Source organism: Onychostoma macrolepis, chromosome 24, assembly GCF_012432095.1.
Source record: "Onychostoma macrolepis isolate SWU-2019 chromosome 24, ASM1243209v1, whole genome shotgun sequence".
Taxonomy (NCBI): domain Eukaryota; kingdom Metazoa; phylum Chordata; class Actinopteri; order Cypriniformes; family Cyprinidae; genus Onychostoma; species Onychostoma macrolepis.
In genome coordinates, this window is record NC_081178.1 from 9272434 (window position 1) to 9286257 (window position 13824).

At 37.1% G+C, this 13824-nt stretch overlaps 4 protein-coding genes across 4 annotated transcripts; all 4 read left to right on the forward strand.

The window, feature by feature from the left end:
• The first annotated feature begins 236 nt into the window (after nt 1-236).
• On the forward strand, nt 237-3236 carry apodb (apolipoprotein Db). Its single transcript, XM_058765714.1, has 5 exons — nt 237-351; nt 1288-1427; nt 2148-2269; nt 2359-2444; nt 2574-3236. Exons 2-5 carry the CDS (start codon nt 1311-1313, stop codon nt 2807-2809), a joined length of 561 nt encoding a protein of 186 aa, XP_058621697.1. The 5' UTR covers nt 237-351; nt 1288-1310; the 3' UTR covers nt 2810-3236.
• Nucleotides 3237-3428: 192 nt separating this feature from the next.
• Nucleotides 3429-4741, forward strand: otos (otospiralin). Its single transcript, XM_058765982.1, has 4 exons — nt 3429-3465; nt 3641-3707; nt 4110-4133; nt 4414-4741. The coding sequence occupies exons 2-4, from the start codon at nt 3644-3646 to the stop codon at nt 4599-4601; spliced, it is 276 nt and encodes a 91-aa protein (XP_058621965.1). The 5' UTR covers nt 3429-3465; nt 3641-3643; the 3' UTR covers nt 4602-4741.
• Nucleotides 4742-5352: 611 nt separating this feature from the next.
• Nucleotides 5353-7691, forward strand: cops9 (COP9 signalosome subunit 9). The gene is made up of 3 exons (XM_058765704.1): nt 5353-5566; nt 5943-6015; nt 7527-7691. The coding sequence occupies exons 1-3, from the start codon at nt 5504-5506 to the stop codon at nt 7562-7564; spliced, it is 174 nt and encodes a 57-aa protein (XP_058621687.1). The 5' UTR covers nt 5353-5503; the 3' UTR covers nt 7565-7691.
• Nucleotides 7692-9555: 1864 nt separating this feature from the next.
• and1 (actinodin1) lies at nt 9556-13699 on the forward strand. The gene is made up of 5 exons (XM_058765917.1): nt 9556-9680; nt 10271-10352; nt 11196-11240; nt 11364-11503; nt 11765-13699. Exons 2-5 carry the CDS (start codon nt 10289-10291, stop codon nt 13247-13249), a joined length of 1734 nt encoding a protein of 577 aa, XP_058621900.1. The 5' UTR covers nt 9556-9680; nt 10271-10288; the 3' UTR covers nt 13250-13699.
• The last annotated feature ends 125 nt before the right edge of the window (nt 13700-13824 follow it).

Sequence of the window (13824 nt, forward strand, 5' to 3'; positions counted from 1 at the left end):
TTACCTAAATCACTTTAAATGTTTACTGGTCTTAAGAATGACATATGTCTGGCCACAGCCCATGGGAAAGTCTGATTGCCAGTTTTATGAATAAAATCTGCTGAAAATAATCTTAATAAATAACTGATTGTAGTCAAATGGAGGACAATAGACACACAATCTACTTCGCAGCACACACCTTGTCACTGCAGTACTGCTCCCATGATATCTATTTACACACAATCAGCTGCTTCTTGTTACAACACAATCTCAGTCTGTCATGAGCGTCTCCTCCTCTCTTGTCAGCACACAGTTACTGGACCAGAACGCACGCAACACCTCTGCGCTTAACAAGAAGTTAATCTGGAACAGGTATTGACTTTGCATTGTTATTAAGTCTGTTTTGTGCTATTATATTTAATCATAATTCTATAAATGATCATTTTCCATGTATACTTGTATTGTGTATTCTATGTATTGTGTAACTTTAATGTTAGGTGTAAAAGTTTGGTCTAAAAACAATTTACTGCCTTAAAAACTGAAAAAAAAAAAACTACTTATCGCTTCTACTTCTACTCAGCTTCGATAACTTCTACAACAGTAATTTTTTTTTTTTTTGCAAACTGGATTATATGCCGTTTAATTATTTAACAAATGTATTACAGTAAATAAGTTCATATAATCGTGTTCTTATATTGTTCATGTAAATGTATCATGTTTTAGAATTTAAAAAACATTACATTTATCAAAAAAGATAATTTCATCAGTAAGTAATATTAAAAAAAAATCAAACATCACAGTTTCATAACATACCTAACCTGCACATGTACGCCAGTGGTTTGTGGTGATCATATGCAAACAGGTCCAACAGGTCTGACAGCTTCTGATAAACAAAAAATCCGGACATTCAAAACAAAAGACATCTCAAAAACCCACCATTCTACATTACACTTTAAGTGAATGTAGGGCCCATTCACACAGAGAGAGCCATGATAATATAGCACAGTTGAATGAAAAAAGTGCTTTAAAAAGTCTCCAGACATGTTTTTAAAAGAACTTGACATGCTTTAAAAAAAAAGACCCCAGGGAAAAACATATCTTTAATATATGTAGCACGGTGGAATGAAAAAGAATACTTTTCTACTTTTTATTCTAGTTTACTGTTTCCACACTGTGAAATGCAAAGCAAGATTAATTCTGTGTGAACAGTATCTAATATTAATTAGACAATACAGTTTACAAATATCCATGTAACTTTGTGACATAATGTCATGACGTATTGTCTCATGATTTAACTTTCTCTCACAGCTGAGACAGCAGCTCTTGACAGGATGAAGGCCGTGATTGTGTTGCTTGTACCTCTTCTGCTTCCCTTGGTCTCTGCTCAGACATTTCGTTGGGGCCCCTGCCCAACACCAATGGTCCAGCCAAACTTTGAATTAAACAAGGTATAGGACTATGCAAATATAATGAATTTTAAAGATAAAATTCAGAATTGTCATTATTTACTCACCCTTACTCATTTGTCTATTGTTTATTCTTTGTTGTATTATTATTTTTTTTTTTGGTCGGCCGTGTCTGTGCTTAAATGTAACCATGGACCACAAAACCAGTCTTAAGTGTCAATTTTTCAAAATTGAGATTTATACATCATCTGAAAGATGAATAAATAAGCTTTCCGTTGATGTATGGTGTGTTAGGATCGGACAAAATTTGGCCCAAGATACAACTATTTGAAAAATTGGAATCTGAGGGTGCAAAAAAATCTAAATATTGAGAAAATCGCCTTTAAAGTTGTCCAAATGAAGTTCTTAGCAATGCATATTACTAATCAAAAATTAAGTTTTGATACATTTATGGTAATAAATTTACAAAATATCTTCATGGAACATGATCTTTACTTAATATCCTAATGATTTTTGGCATAAAAGAAAAATGGATAATTTTGACCCATACAATGTATTTTTGGCTATTGCTACAAATATACCCCAGCGACTTAAGACTGGTTTTGTGGTCCAGGGTCACAAATGTGCTTTAGAAATAAACTTGAACTCATCTTTCTACATCCAAATGCTGTTGGGTGAAAAAATAATGATGGGATTTTAAATTTTGGGGTAAGTATGCCTTTAATAATGTACAGTGCACTTATATGAGCTTTACCTTTCAAGTACCTTGGAAAGTGGTATGAGATTGAAAAGCTCCCAGCAAACTTTGAGAAAGGCAAGTGCATTGAGGCAAACTACGCACTAAGACCTGACAACACCGTCCAAGTTGTCAATGTTCAGACATAGTAAGTAATCAAATCTTTTGACTAAAATAGAACTTGCGTTTTGTCACCATCATTTATCCATAACTAAATTGTGTGTTTATATAAAACAGCAAAGGAAAAATTCGAAGCACAGAGGGCACAGCAATCACTCAGGACCCGAGGGAGCCAGCCAAGCTTGGAGTCAGTTTCTCCTACTGTAAGTCCATGAATGTGCTCAGCCTCTGTGTGTGTTCAAACAACACATTTCTAGAAAATTCAAATCTTTTTTCTCTTTTTTTTGAAGAGTTCTTTTGTTAATTCACTGTTCGCTTTTTTATATATGCAGTCACTCCCTACGCCCCATACTGGGTCCTGTCTACTGACTACAACAGCATTTCGCTTGTTTATTCATGCACTGATGTTCTCCGGCTCTTCCATGTGGACTATGCCTGGATCCTGTCACGCTCACGCTTTCTCCCCCCAGAGGCCATCTACCATGCCAAAGAGAACTTCTCACGTGACAACATCGACGTGAGCAAAATGTTTCCCACAGATCAGCAAGGATGCGATGGTCCTCTTTAAACAACAAAGACTGAAATATATATATTTTTGGTTTAGAAAAGTGCCTTCACTATCACTATTATGGGTGAAAACAGTTTGAGTTATCATTATAAAATTACTGTTGCATAAAACTGTCAACACATAATATAACCTAATGTGTATATGTATGTTGTACCTTTTAAAAATAATAAATTAAATGCATTATCCTTTCCTTATGTAGATTTTGCTTATGGATTTCTGTCATGTCATTCCTGAGAGACGTTATTTTATTAAACAGGTGTTTATTTTATAAATATACTGGAGTCCTATCTGTTCTGCACAATTTGAGATATTCATTGGTCCTCAAGATTGTGTTTTCTATGCCTTTCTGAATGCTTTATGTCAATAAAAATGTGATTTCTATTGGAATATTAATGAATTAAAATGGAATTATGTTCTTGGAATGTAAGTAATGGTTTTTATTTTTATTTTCATGGTTGTATTTAATGATGCATAAATCAACTTGGTTTGAAATATCATATACAGCCCTGAGGTGGGTTTCAATGATGTAGATCTAGTTTGGGAGGGGACAAAAAATTCCTGATCCTGGGGTTCAGTCTGTGCAGAACCTGTGACACAACATCTTTTTAGCTCTCAGAAACGAACGGATCACTTGTATAATCACTGCTGCAAAGGAGGTAATGTTTATTTACAAAACAATTAACAATATACATAACTTGTTATGTGACCTAATAATGAAAAGTAAGTTATGTGGGATGCATGCAATATAGCAAAACTGCTTTTTCAAGTTTGCTTATATTTACCTTAAATTTTAATTTGTAAAAGTATTTTATTTATTTTATTTTTTTCCAGGAAATGATGAAGTGGAGTATTGTTTTGGGGGTTTTCTTGCTTTGTTTTCTTGCTAATAATCTCAGCGGTAAGACGTGTCTGTTACTCATATATTACTATTATTATCTTTGGGCACTTTGGATATTTACTTTAAAAACTACATTTCAAGATTTTCAGATTATGAAAATCGCTGTATTTTATGGCAAATATTTCTGTTTTATTGGACAAAAGAGGTTAATGTTTGTCAGATAAACAAACTGGAACATTTTATGAAAGGAAAACAGTGAAATACCACATGTTCATATCATAAACATTAAAGACTTGAGCTGTGTTCATCAGGACAAGTCTGCACATAGTTAGGAATAATATTTGTGGAGGAAACTCACACATTTCTTGAATCCCTTGAGAGATCCTCAGTTCTCATGCATGAATCAGCTCTTTGTGAGGGAGGATTTCAGATTTCATTCACTTTTCCTCTCTCCTTCCACAGGTGCCAGATCCATTCCTGAAGGGGGTAAATCGACTATTTACCATTTTGTTTACACACCTTTAGCCAGTATATATTAATAGTAGTATTTCAAAATATTAAAAATGCAAAATGAGGGTTTTATTTGAACAAATAATTGAACTCTTGGTTTTATAGTTATATTCACTATGTTAACTGTATTGTTATGTTTGCCTGAGGACACAAAGAGGCACATTTAGACATAACTTCTGCAGTTACACATCAGGAATTCTGGAATGCAAGAACTCAGCAGGAATACACAAGCTCTATTTTTCTCTCTCAAATGTAGTGCCCTATGAACGGCCACCGGCTGTGCCCTACTGGTCATATTCCACCTCAGATTTCTGGAACTATGTGGAATACTTCCGCAACATTGGGGCCTACGACCAGATCAATGAAATGGCCAGAACATTCTTCGCCCATCAGCATCTGGGAGACACGCTGGGTTATGAAGTGGCAGAGCAACATGAACACTAATTGGATGTTATTAGTTCATCACTCATATTTTAGTTTGTGTTATTAGAAACTAATGATAATTTACTAAATATAACTAAACACCATTTATAGCCCTATAATAAAGAGTGTTGTGCCGTATCCTTAAATGTATTACTACTAATAAAAAGGTATATAGGAATTACAGTTAATGTTTCATTATAGTGTGATTAACAGCTTCAGAGAGCATGATTGTGATGTATTATACTACTACTATTGCAGTTGCAAATATAGGAAATATAAGAAATAAAACAACTATTATACAAAGCAACTATTTTAATGTCATCACTGCAAAAAATCGGAGGACCAGTTCTCCAACCGAGCCAGCGGGACCCGGTTTCCACCCGGTTACATTTTGACATAACACCACTAGTGGATGTGAAGCCTAATACGATTCCGCGAATCGATTCATTCGAACAGTTCATAGTGGCTTACGACATACTAAACATCCAAATAAACCCATGTTTAATACCATTATTATTATGTTTAGGTAATTAATTAGAGTTGTTTTCATGTGTCGTTGCAGCCATGATTCGGCTCATTTTAAAATGTAAATACATTTAATACTTTTAAGTCCTTCAGAAATATTTTGCATTCATGTACGTTTCGGATGAACACGTGTTTGAAGTACGTTATATTTATATTACTGTTAAATAAATTAAGAAAGCGCATCCTTCAAATCGGGTGTGGAAACAGGTTCGTTTAAAAAGATTCGACTCAAAAGAACAATTCATTCACGAATCGGACATCGCGAATCGAAACAGCACCGGAAACAGAGGGAAGCGCTGAAGTGTTTGTTTTGGTGAATGTGACAGTGAGCTGAAAAATACATAATTTCAACATTTGTTTAACGTTACCGCTGACTTTTAAGTAATCGCGCTGAAGTTATGAAGCCAGCAGTTGATGAAATGTTTCCTGAGGGAGCTGGTCCATATGTGGACCTGGATGAGGTCGGTGTTTACACATGTTTTTGTATGATGGTCTGTGATTAGACATTTGAAAACGTGTGTGTTTAAGTTTACATACACTTAATAAATATCACGTATATGCAAACGAACAGATTTATGTATAATGTCAAGTAAATCTATGTAAACCACAGCGTAACTTAACTTTCCTGTGACTTTTTCCTTCTATACAGTACTAAAGCGCATTTTCCTCTAATGCACATATTATCCCATTAGTATTTATTCAGTAAATATTTATGGCGTAATATTTGTTCTAAAACAGTATGCCTTTGTTCGCTTAAAATAGTAAATTTTAGTAAATATCTGACAGGGCTGTTGTATAATGGTGCTGTAGTAATGCTGTAGTGCTGTGTGTTGACAGGCAGGGGGCAGCACTGGGCTGCTGATGGATCTGGCCGCCAATGAGAAGGCAGTACATTCAGACTTTTTCAACGGTGAGACTCGCAAAGATATTTGATGCTGTACAAGTACATGGATCGGTTACTTTCCTTGACCTTTACTAGATTACTAGATCTGTTTTTACTAAAAATAATTTTAATGAAAATTCTTAGGACATATTTTAATTTGTATATACATATAAAATGCTTTAGAGAAAAGTAAAACATGCAACTTTCATTGATTTTTATTTTTCAAAATTTATTTACTTTTCTAGGCCTGGAAATGTCCATTTTTAAATTCTATGTTAAAATTATGGAATAATTAAGGTTTTTAATGTTTATTTTCCCCCCTTTTCTATAATGCTCATTATATTTATTTTAATGTATTTTAAAATGTAATGTATTTCTGTGATGGCAAACCTGAATTTTCAGCATCATTACTCCAGTCTTCAGTGTCACTGTCACATGATCCAATCAATGTTGAAAACCGTAGAATCATTCAGTTGTCGAAATCTGCTTCATATTTTTGTGGGGACTGTCATGTGTTTCTAAGATTTTTTTGATGAATTGAAAGCTCAAAGACAAATAAAATAAAAATATTTTGTACATTTTAAATGCCTTTCCTGTCACTTTTGACCAATTGAATGCAATTGTGCTTAATAAAAGTATTGATTTCCGCAAACAAATGAAGCAGCGCAACTGTTTTCAACACTGAAAATAAGAATAAATATTTTGAGCAGCAAATCAGCATATTAGAATGATTTCCAGAGGATCATGTGACACTGAAGACTGGAGTAATGATGCTGAAAAAAAAATTATGCTTTGCATCACTGGATTAAATTAAATTTTAAAATGTATTAAAATAAAAACAGTTATTATTTTACAGTATTTTTGATCAAATAAATGCAGCCTTGGTGAGCATAAGAGACTTAAAAACATTAAAAATATGATTTATTTCAAACTTTTGACTGTCAGTGTGTGTATATATATATTTATATTTCTATGCAAAAATTTTTCAATGAAGTTGCTGTTTTTATTTGTTTGCTTGGCAACAGAATAGTGCAAAGTGCTTTAGCATGCAGACTCTACAATTTTTTTTACACTTTTCCGCCTGCTCTATATAGCGATAGTAAAGGTAGTTTGAGCTTGGCACAGGATGACCTAAAAACAGGCAGTTAAAAGAGTAAAGGGGGTATGAAGCTGAGCCCATGTAAAGCACTTTTATTAGGCTTCATTGGCTCCAGCGCAGCAGGTCTTCCCTCTTTAGAGGCTCTGTATCCATCTGCAGCGCTTGAAGTAGCTGAACACGTGTCATTCAGGTTTTTTTTATCAGGGGGCCCTTTTGAAAGGTTCATGGAAAATAACCCAGAGACCCCCGATAAGAGCTCATACCCTCCTTTTACTGAGAACAGCATGTTTTAGATGAGGTATTTGTGCAAATTATTATTTAAAAAAAGCTATTCTACATATTCTGGTTTATTTTGCTATATCAAAGGCACTGTATGTAAAGGTAAAAAAAAATCCTTGTTTTGTGCTATTAACTTTTTATGCTTCTTTTTTCTCCACAGATTTTGAAGATCTGTTTGATGATGATGATATTCAGTGATGAAGAGGACAAATATGATTTCTCCATTGTATAAAATGTTGTTCATTTAAGTGTTTTTCTTTTTTTCACTTTAAGAGTGATGTTGCATTGTTAACTCTCAGTTGAATAATAAACTTTTGTGCAATACAAAGTCTTCCTTTTTCCAGATGTTTCCACATTTTAAAAACCCCAGACATTCCGAGTCAAAAGTTGGAATTATTATAAACGTTTTTTCCCTAGGCTGAAATCTGTTTCTAGCCCTGATTGTAGGTTTTTGCAGATTCCTGAACACCTGTAAGGGTGCATAATTACATGTGCCATCCACTACAGCACAGATGTTTTACACTGACATCAAAATATTTTTTTTTCTCCCAGATATATCTGAACAGACAAAATAATCTGTTATCATTCAAGTCAGATAATTAAAAAAAGACATACATTAATTCCTAATCTGTATCGCCACATCACAAACAGGGTTTTAATTGTGAATGATCACTTGTAATGCCATTCTGCGCAGTTAATTGTGGGATGATGGATTGAGCTGGTGCTTGGCAGATGTGCGTATGATAAAATTCCCCATAAGAGTTTTACCCTGTTTGCTGCAGTTGATGGTTCAGTGCTTTTACTCTGTGAGAATATCCACTAGATTTGTTTAATCTCCGTTATTCTGTTAGCTGAAGATAACAAGCACCGTCACTTGAATTTACAGGGTCCGGACAAAACTTTTATGGGCACGTCCTCCCCCAATTGAAAGAGACGCATAGTACATTTCCAGCTGTTGATGGTAACCCTGAAGTTGCGTTATTATATGGACTTAAAGGTGACCTGCAATCATACTCAACTTAAAGAAACAGTTCTCCCCAAAAAAATGTAAATTTGCTGAACATGTCCTCACTCTCAGGCCATTCAAGTTTGAGTTTGTTCCTCATTTTGGAACAGATTTAGAGTATTTTAGCGTTTCATCACTTGCTCACCAATGGATCCTCTGCAATGAATGGGTGCCGTCAGAATGAGAGTTCAAACAGCTGATAAAAAATATCATAATCCAAAAGAAATTGACATTTCTTTTGACTCCAGTCCATCAATTGATGTATTGTGAAAAGATAAGCTGCACATTTATAAGAAACAAACTCATCATTAAAACACTTTAATTTAAAAGTCTATTATCCATAATAACACTTCCTCCAGTGAAAAAGTCCATCCTCTATTGTTCCCTCACATCAAAATCCACCGACATATTTGTTTAGGACTGTTTTGGTCTGTGCTTCCTCTCCTGATTCAAACAAAATGATTTTTCACTGGAGAAAGCAATATTACAGATAGAGAATTTTAGCTGGAAGCAATGGTTAGAAGTTAAAACATCTTGATAGATTTGTTTATTACAACCATGCAGCTTGTGGATTATTGTGATGCTTTTATCAGCTGTTTGGATTCATTGGTTAGCACGTGACATAATGCTAAATCATTTTAAATCTTTAAATCTGAAGAAGAAACAAACTCATCTACATTTTGGCCTGTGAATTTTGATTAAAAAAAAAAAAAATTATATGGATTGCTCAAAAAGCAAAAAACACTTATTTAGAAACTGAAAGCTACAATACTAAACTAATTAAATACACGTCAAATGTATATTTTATTGCATTCACTATTTTGAAGGCAACTAGTTTAGATATAGAAATCCACAAAATAGCCTACATTATTATTACAGGTGATATTATTTTACATCTGTTCTAAAACAACTGCAAAAATGCGAAGCTTCATGTCCTGATTTTTGTCCTTCAGCATTTTTTCTTCACCTTCTAAATACAAAACAGTTGATGTTCTTTTCTCTGCTCCTGTTTTTGCGTCTATAATTGCAACATCTGATTGGTTGACTCGCTGGGCCAGAAAAGGCCAATCGTAGGGCTGGAAGCAGCATGTACTTGGCCCTATGGGATGCACCTTTTTGTTTTTAATGATCAAGGTTGGGTTTAAATTGTGGCCAGGTTCTCAACGGTGGCCCAGTCGGTGTACAGGGGTGTGTTGAGTCTGTAGTACACAAGGGGTTTGGCTCACCTTCCTCTTCCAGTCAGTCAGCTGTAGAGCTGAACTTCAAGGCCTCTCCTCAGCGGGTTCACATCATCACATCCTAACACAGGTAAGACACAGCTCAAACCCTTTTGCATGTCTTTTCATTTGTATGATTATGAAGCAAATGCACATTTCTACATTTCAAAAACCCTTATAGTTACTTTTACCAATATGCAGATGTGCCCCAAATGTTAACAGTTCTTAAACATTTGAACTTTTTTTTTTAAATGATAGTAAGATCATTTTAATTGTTCCATATTTAAGAAAATATTTCAAACTTTTTGTTTGAAAAAGTTGAAAGCTGCACAAGCAAAATACCGACATTAACAGGATTATTGTAAGACAGCGTAAAGAGCATAAAATTGTATGTTTGAACGTGTAAATGACATGTTTCCTTGTATACAGGCATTTGTAGAATGTAAAAACCAATAATGTGCAGGTAATTAAACATACAGAGTGAAGTTTCTTCCTCTTAAAATTGTCAAATATTAGTATTAATTTAGATAATCAAATATAAAGGGGCAATAGGACATTCTCTCTTATAACGATTCTCATTTGCTATTATTATTATCATCTTGAGAGGTTCATCATGTTAAAGTATGAATATGAAAATACATGCTACATTTAAATGCTATAAATAATTTTGTTTATCCAAAGGAGTCAGGAAGGTTAAGAATGGCTCATTTGAGAAGATCTTCCATCTTCCATGTGTTGCTGCTAGCGACATTATTATTACCAGGTGAGACTTTTAAATTATTATTTTTTTAATGTTAAAAATTGTCCTTTGGTTTTCCTCACAGTTGGCGCTGTTTTTTTTTTTTTTAAGTATGAATCTTTCTTTTTTAGTAGTTCTATGATAAAACGCCAGATAGAAGCTACTTGACTCAATGACTTTGTATCTTCTGAGTGAAATTTCCCCAAAAGCCCTGTAGCAAACAAGGGGGTATCAAGTGCCAAGTCTTCAGTTTTTGCTCTGCAGGTAAAATGATTAACGGTTGTCAGCAAAACTCAAGTGCACCAGGTTTCCAGATGTGGCAGCAGTTTATAAGCTCATAAAAAATAAACTTGCTGATACTCTGAAAGAGCAACATTTCCTTTACCTCCCTCATACAAGACACTGAGATTCTCCCTCCTCCATTCAGTCACCTCACAGTAAAGACATCCATGATCCACTCGTCCCCATTCCAGCAGAGATGAACGTCACCTTTAGAGCGATAAAACGGAAAAAGTGTCAGTTCATACATTTTTCTGATGATAGGATAATTAGGTTCACCTGTAGGTTCAGAGGCTCCTTTCCTTTGTAGATTTTATAGCTTTTGCTTGTAGAGGAGCTTGGTTACTGCGGCCCCCTGCTGCCAGGCATGAAAGTGCTGATGTGTGCTGTTTGAAGATTAATTTCCTACAATACCCTGTATATTACCACCTACCCTTCCCCCAAAAACTTGTAAAACCGCATCCTGCTGCCCTCAGCTCATTGGATCTTTACTGTCTGTAAGCATTTTCTACTCTGTCTTTGAAAAATGCAACATCTGGTTGAGACTTGGACCCCCTCATTTTTTCCCCCTCTACTCTTCTCAAACAGAGTTTCTGTTGGCTGGCCCTGTGACCCAGCGTTTAAAAGGAGATGGTAAGTATGGCTTGTTCTCCTGTTCTGTCAGCTTCTTTATAGAGTCCCAATTCATTTATCTGTTGTATATCTAATCTGAATGTTAGATATGCACAGTGAAGTAACACATAATGTTTCTGCCAGATGGAAGTGATGAAAAGGCAGGCGTTGAAGCCGTTCCAAAGAAACTAATCCGCAACAGGAGAAACATCAGTTGGTACAAGCAGCACTCTGACTTCTGGAGCTGGTACAAATACTTCACTGACAATGGGAATCAAGAGGGAGTGAGTACAGCATATTATAAACTAAACAGGACAACATAGCACCCCTGCAGGTCTTATAAGAATTGTTGTTCATAGTTGTTGCAAAGGACGACATGACAAAATTTTAATTTTCGGTTGAACTATCACTTTAAGGATGGACAATATATCAGTACCACATTGGCCCAGAATTTCAATACCAGGGATGACTGAAGTTATTTATGTGTTTTGTGTTGGTTGTATATTCCACATACTGAATCAAAATCATTCATTGTCACCTTACAGGTTGCAGAGCTGGATCGCGTCTATCTTGCATACTTGCAGAACAAGAATCGGGCTGAGTCACGTCGTTCCAACAAGATGCACATGCAGCACCTTAGCGACATCTACAAATCTTGTGCCGAGTCTGATGACCCAAACTGCGTGGCCTCGTACACCAACAGACCCAAACCCAAAGCTGAGGCACCAATGCCTGCTCCAGTCAAGTCTTGTGACCCTTACAGAGACCCATACTGCTTGTACTCGAAGGGATATTCATATTACCCATACATGGCTCCGGCCCCAGCCGCTGTCAAAGCTGCTGCACCTGCACCTGCCCCAGCCCCAGCCCCAGTCAAAGCCCCAGCCTACATCCACACGCCTGTGGTGAAGGACCCACGTTCTGGTTACTACTACTCTCCGTTGGTGCAACCCTTCCTGTCAGCCGAGCAGAGGGCCGAGCTGTTGCGCATCTGTGACGCCGAAGATGTTGAGTGTCTTCAGTACCACCTCCGTGCTGCTTACGGATACAAGCCCGCTGCTGCCGTAGCCCCATCCTATGCCCATCTCGGCTGTGACCCTAAGACTGATCCTCACTGCGTCCCTCATCAGGTCCAGAAGGCACCATCCGGTCTGTACCTGCGTTATCCCCATTGTGACCCTCGAGTTGACCCATACTGTGCTTATGCTGCTGCTCTGACATCCTCACGAAACCTTGAAGCCCCATCTTCTGGCTTGGAGAGACCCTGCAACCCTCTCTACGAGGATAACTGCAACCCTCTGACAGCCACAAGGTTTGGCAGCCTGTCTCCTAAAGATCTGAAGGACGAGCCCGCCTCTGAAGCAGGTGCCATGCGGGCACCTCCAAGCCCTCGTCGTGACCCTTATGCCATGCACCGAGATGCATCTGCTGGGGCTGACCTGCGAAGACACCTGCCTACACATCTCCAACCTCCAAGGCACCAACCAGAGGAATCGCAACATCCTTTGGGACCCCGAGGGAAGACCAAGGAGGGATATGACTGTTTCATTGGGTATGATGAAGAGTGCTTTCCACTGGGTTCCCAAAACGAGCACCGTCCTTCTGTGCACAGACAGCCGTCCTATCCAACCGAACCCTACGAGCCCCACCTGAATGCCGATGGATCCAGGAATGGAGTGATCGAACCTGATCCTGACTGTGACCCGGAGTATGACAGAAACTGCCGCTTGCGCCGCTATGAACCTGAGGTGGCCGAACCCGCTAGTCCATCACCTCAAGAGGAGCCAGTCCAGGAAGCATCCCACCGTGAGCAGGTCCCTCAGCATAGAGAAGTGTCCTACCCTGAGGCCCCAGGCTATGACCAGCAGCAATATGAGCACTACATGAGCGGACAAGAGGATCCATATGCCGGATACGGCCCCCAGGAACCTGGAGCGACTAGCTTTCAGGATGTCCTGAGAGGATATGGTGGTCGGTATCCTGGCCAGGATGACCACCGTGCCTACAATGGAGACTACAGAAATAAATAAATACCTGTGACATTTGTATGCAAAGAATAGTAGATCAGGACAGAACACATTTTTGTAGATAAATATTGCAATGCACACTTGTAGAAAAGGTGCACACGCATTTTCACAGGATTTCACTTGGTTCACTCAATATTTTCGAGAGCTGCTGAAATTTCCTAGCTCTGGAGTTTGACAGCACTTGTATAGGGAAAAGAAAATTGATTCTTATGATTTCTTGCTGATTCTTTAAGCCCCTGTAATCAGATTGTGTGTTGCAGCATCTCTAGGAGAGATATTCTACTAGAGGAGCACTTGAAATAGCTCTTTGTATCTTTGTGGAGGGAAAATTACACAAAACAAAGTATGTAAAAGGTGAATAGTGTACTTGAATATACTGTAACCTCTCCCAGTTTGGCTTTTTCTTTGTAAATTCACTCACCAATTTCCCTTCAAGTTAATATTTAATGAATTTCTGGGACCCTTGCTTATTTGTATTCTTTTTTAAATCGCCAAATTGATGCTTTGTGATTTGTTTGCATATTGAAAGATGTTTTTCTTTGAATGTTTCAAATAAAAGCTTTAAAGATTTTGAGCTT

What these genes read in the sequence shown, in the direction of transcription:
- apodb (XM_058765714.1), top strand. Translation starts at nt 1,311, where the DNA reads ATGAAGGCCGTGATTGTGTTGCTTGTACCTCTTCTGCTTCCCTTGGTC. An exon ending in CAAACTTTGAATTAAACAAG is followed by an intron (nt 1,428 to 2,147) that starts GTATAGGACTAT and finishes TTACCTTTCAAG; the next exon opens with TACCTTGGAAAGTGGTATGA. An exon ending in TGGAGTCAGTTTCTCCTACT is followed by an intron (nt 2,445 to 2,573) that starts GTAAGTCCATGA and finishes TTATATATGCAG; the next exon opens with TCACTCCCTACGCCCCATAC.
- and1 (XM_058765917.1), top strand. Translation starts at nt 10,289, where the DNA reads ATGGCTCATTTGAGAAGATCTTCCATCTTCCATGTGTTGCTGCTAGCG. An exon ending in CCAGCGTTTAAAAGGAGATG is followed by an intron (nt 11,241 to 11,363) that starts GTAAGTATGGCT and finishes TGTTTCTGCCAG; the next exon opens with ATGGAAGTGATGAAAAGGCA. An exon ending in ACAATGGGAATCAAGAGGGA is followed by an intron (nt 11,504 to 11,764) that starts GTGAGTACAGCA and finishes GTCACCTTACAG; the next exon opens with GTTGCAGAGCTGGATCGCGT.
- otos (XM_058765982.1), top strand. Translation starts at nt 3,644, where the DNA reads ATGATGAAGTGGAGTATTGTTTTGGGGGTTTTCTTGCTTTGTTTTCTT. An exon ending in TCTTGCTAATAATCTCAGCG is followed by an intron (nt 3,708 to 4,109) that starts GTAAGACGTGTC and finishes CTCCTTCCACAG; the next exon opens with GTGCCAGATCCATTCCTGAA. An exon ending in CAGATCCATTCCTGAAGGGG is followed by an intron (nt 4,134 to 4,413) that starts GTAAATCGACTA and finishes TCTCAAATGTAG; the next exon opens with TGCCCTATGAACGGCCACCG.
- cops9 (XM_058765704.1), top strand. Translation starts at nt 5,504, where the DNA reads ATGAAGCCAGCAGTTGATGAAATGTTTCCTGAGGGAGCTGGTCCATAT. An exon ending in CATATGTGGACCTGGATGAG is followed by an intron (nt 5,567 to 5,942) that starts GTCGGTGTTTAC and finishes GTGTGTTGACAG; the next exon opens with GCAGGGGGCAGCACTGGGCT. An exon ending in ACATTCAGACTTTTTCAACG is followed by an intron (nt 6,016 to 7,526) that starts GTGAGACTCGCA and finishes TTTTCTCCACAG; the next exon opens with ATTTTGAAGATCTGTTTGAT.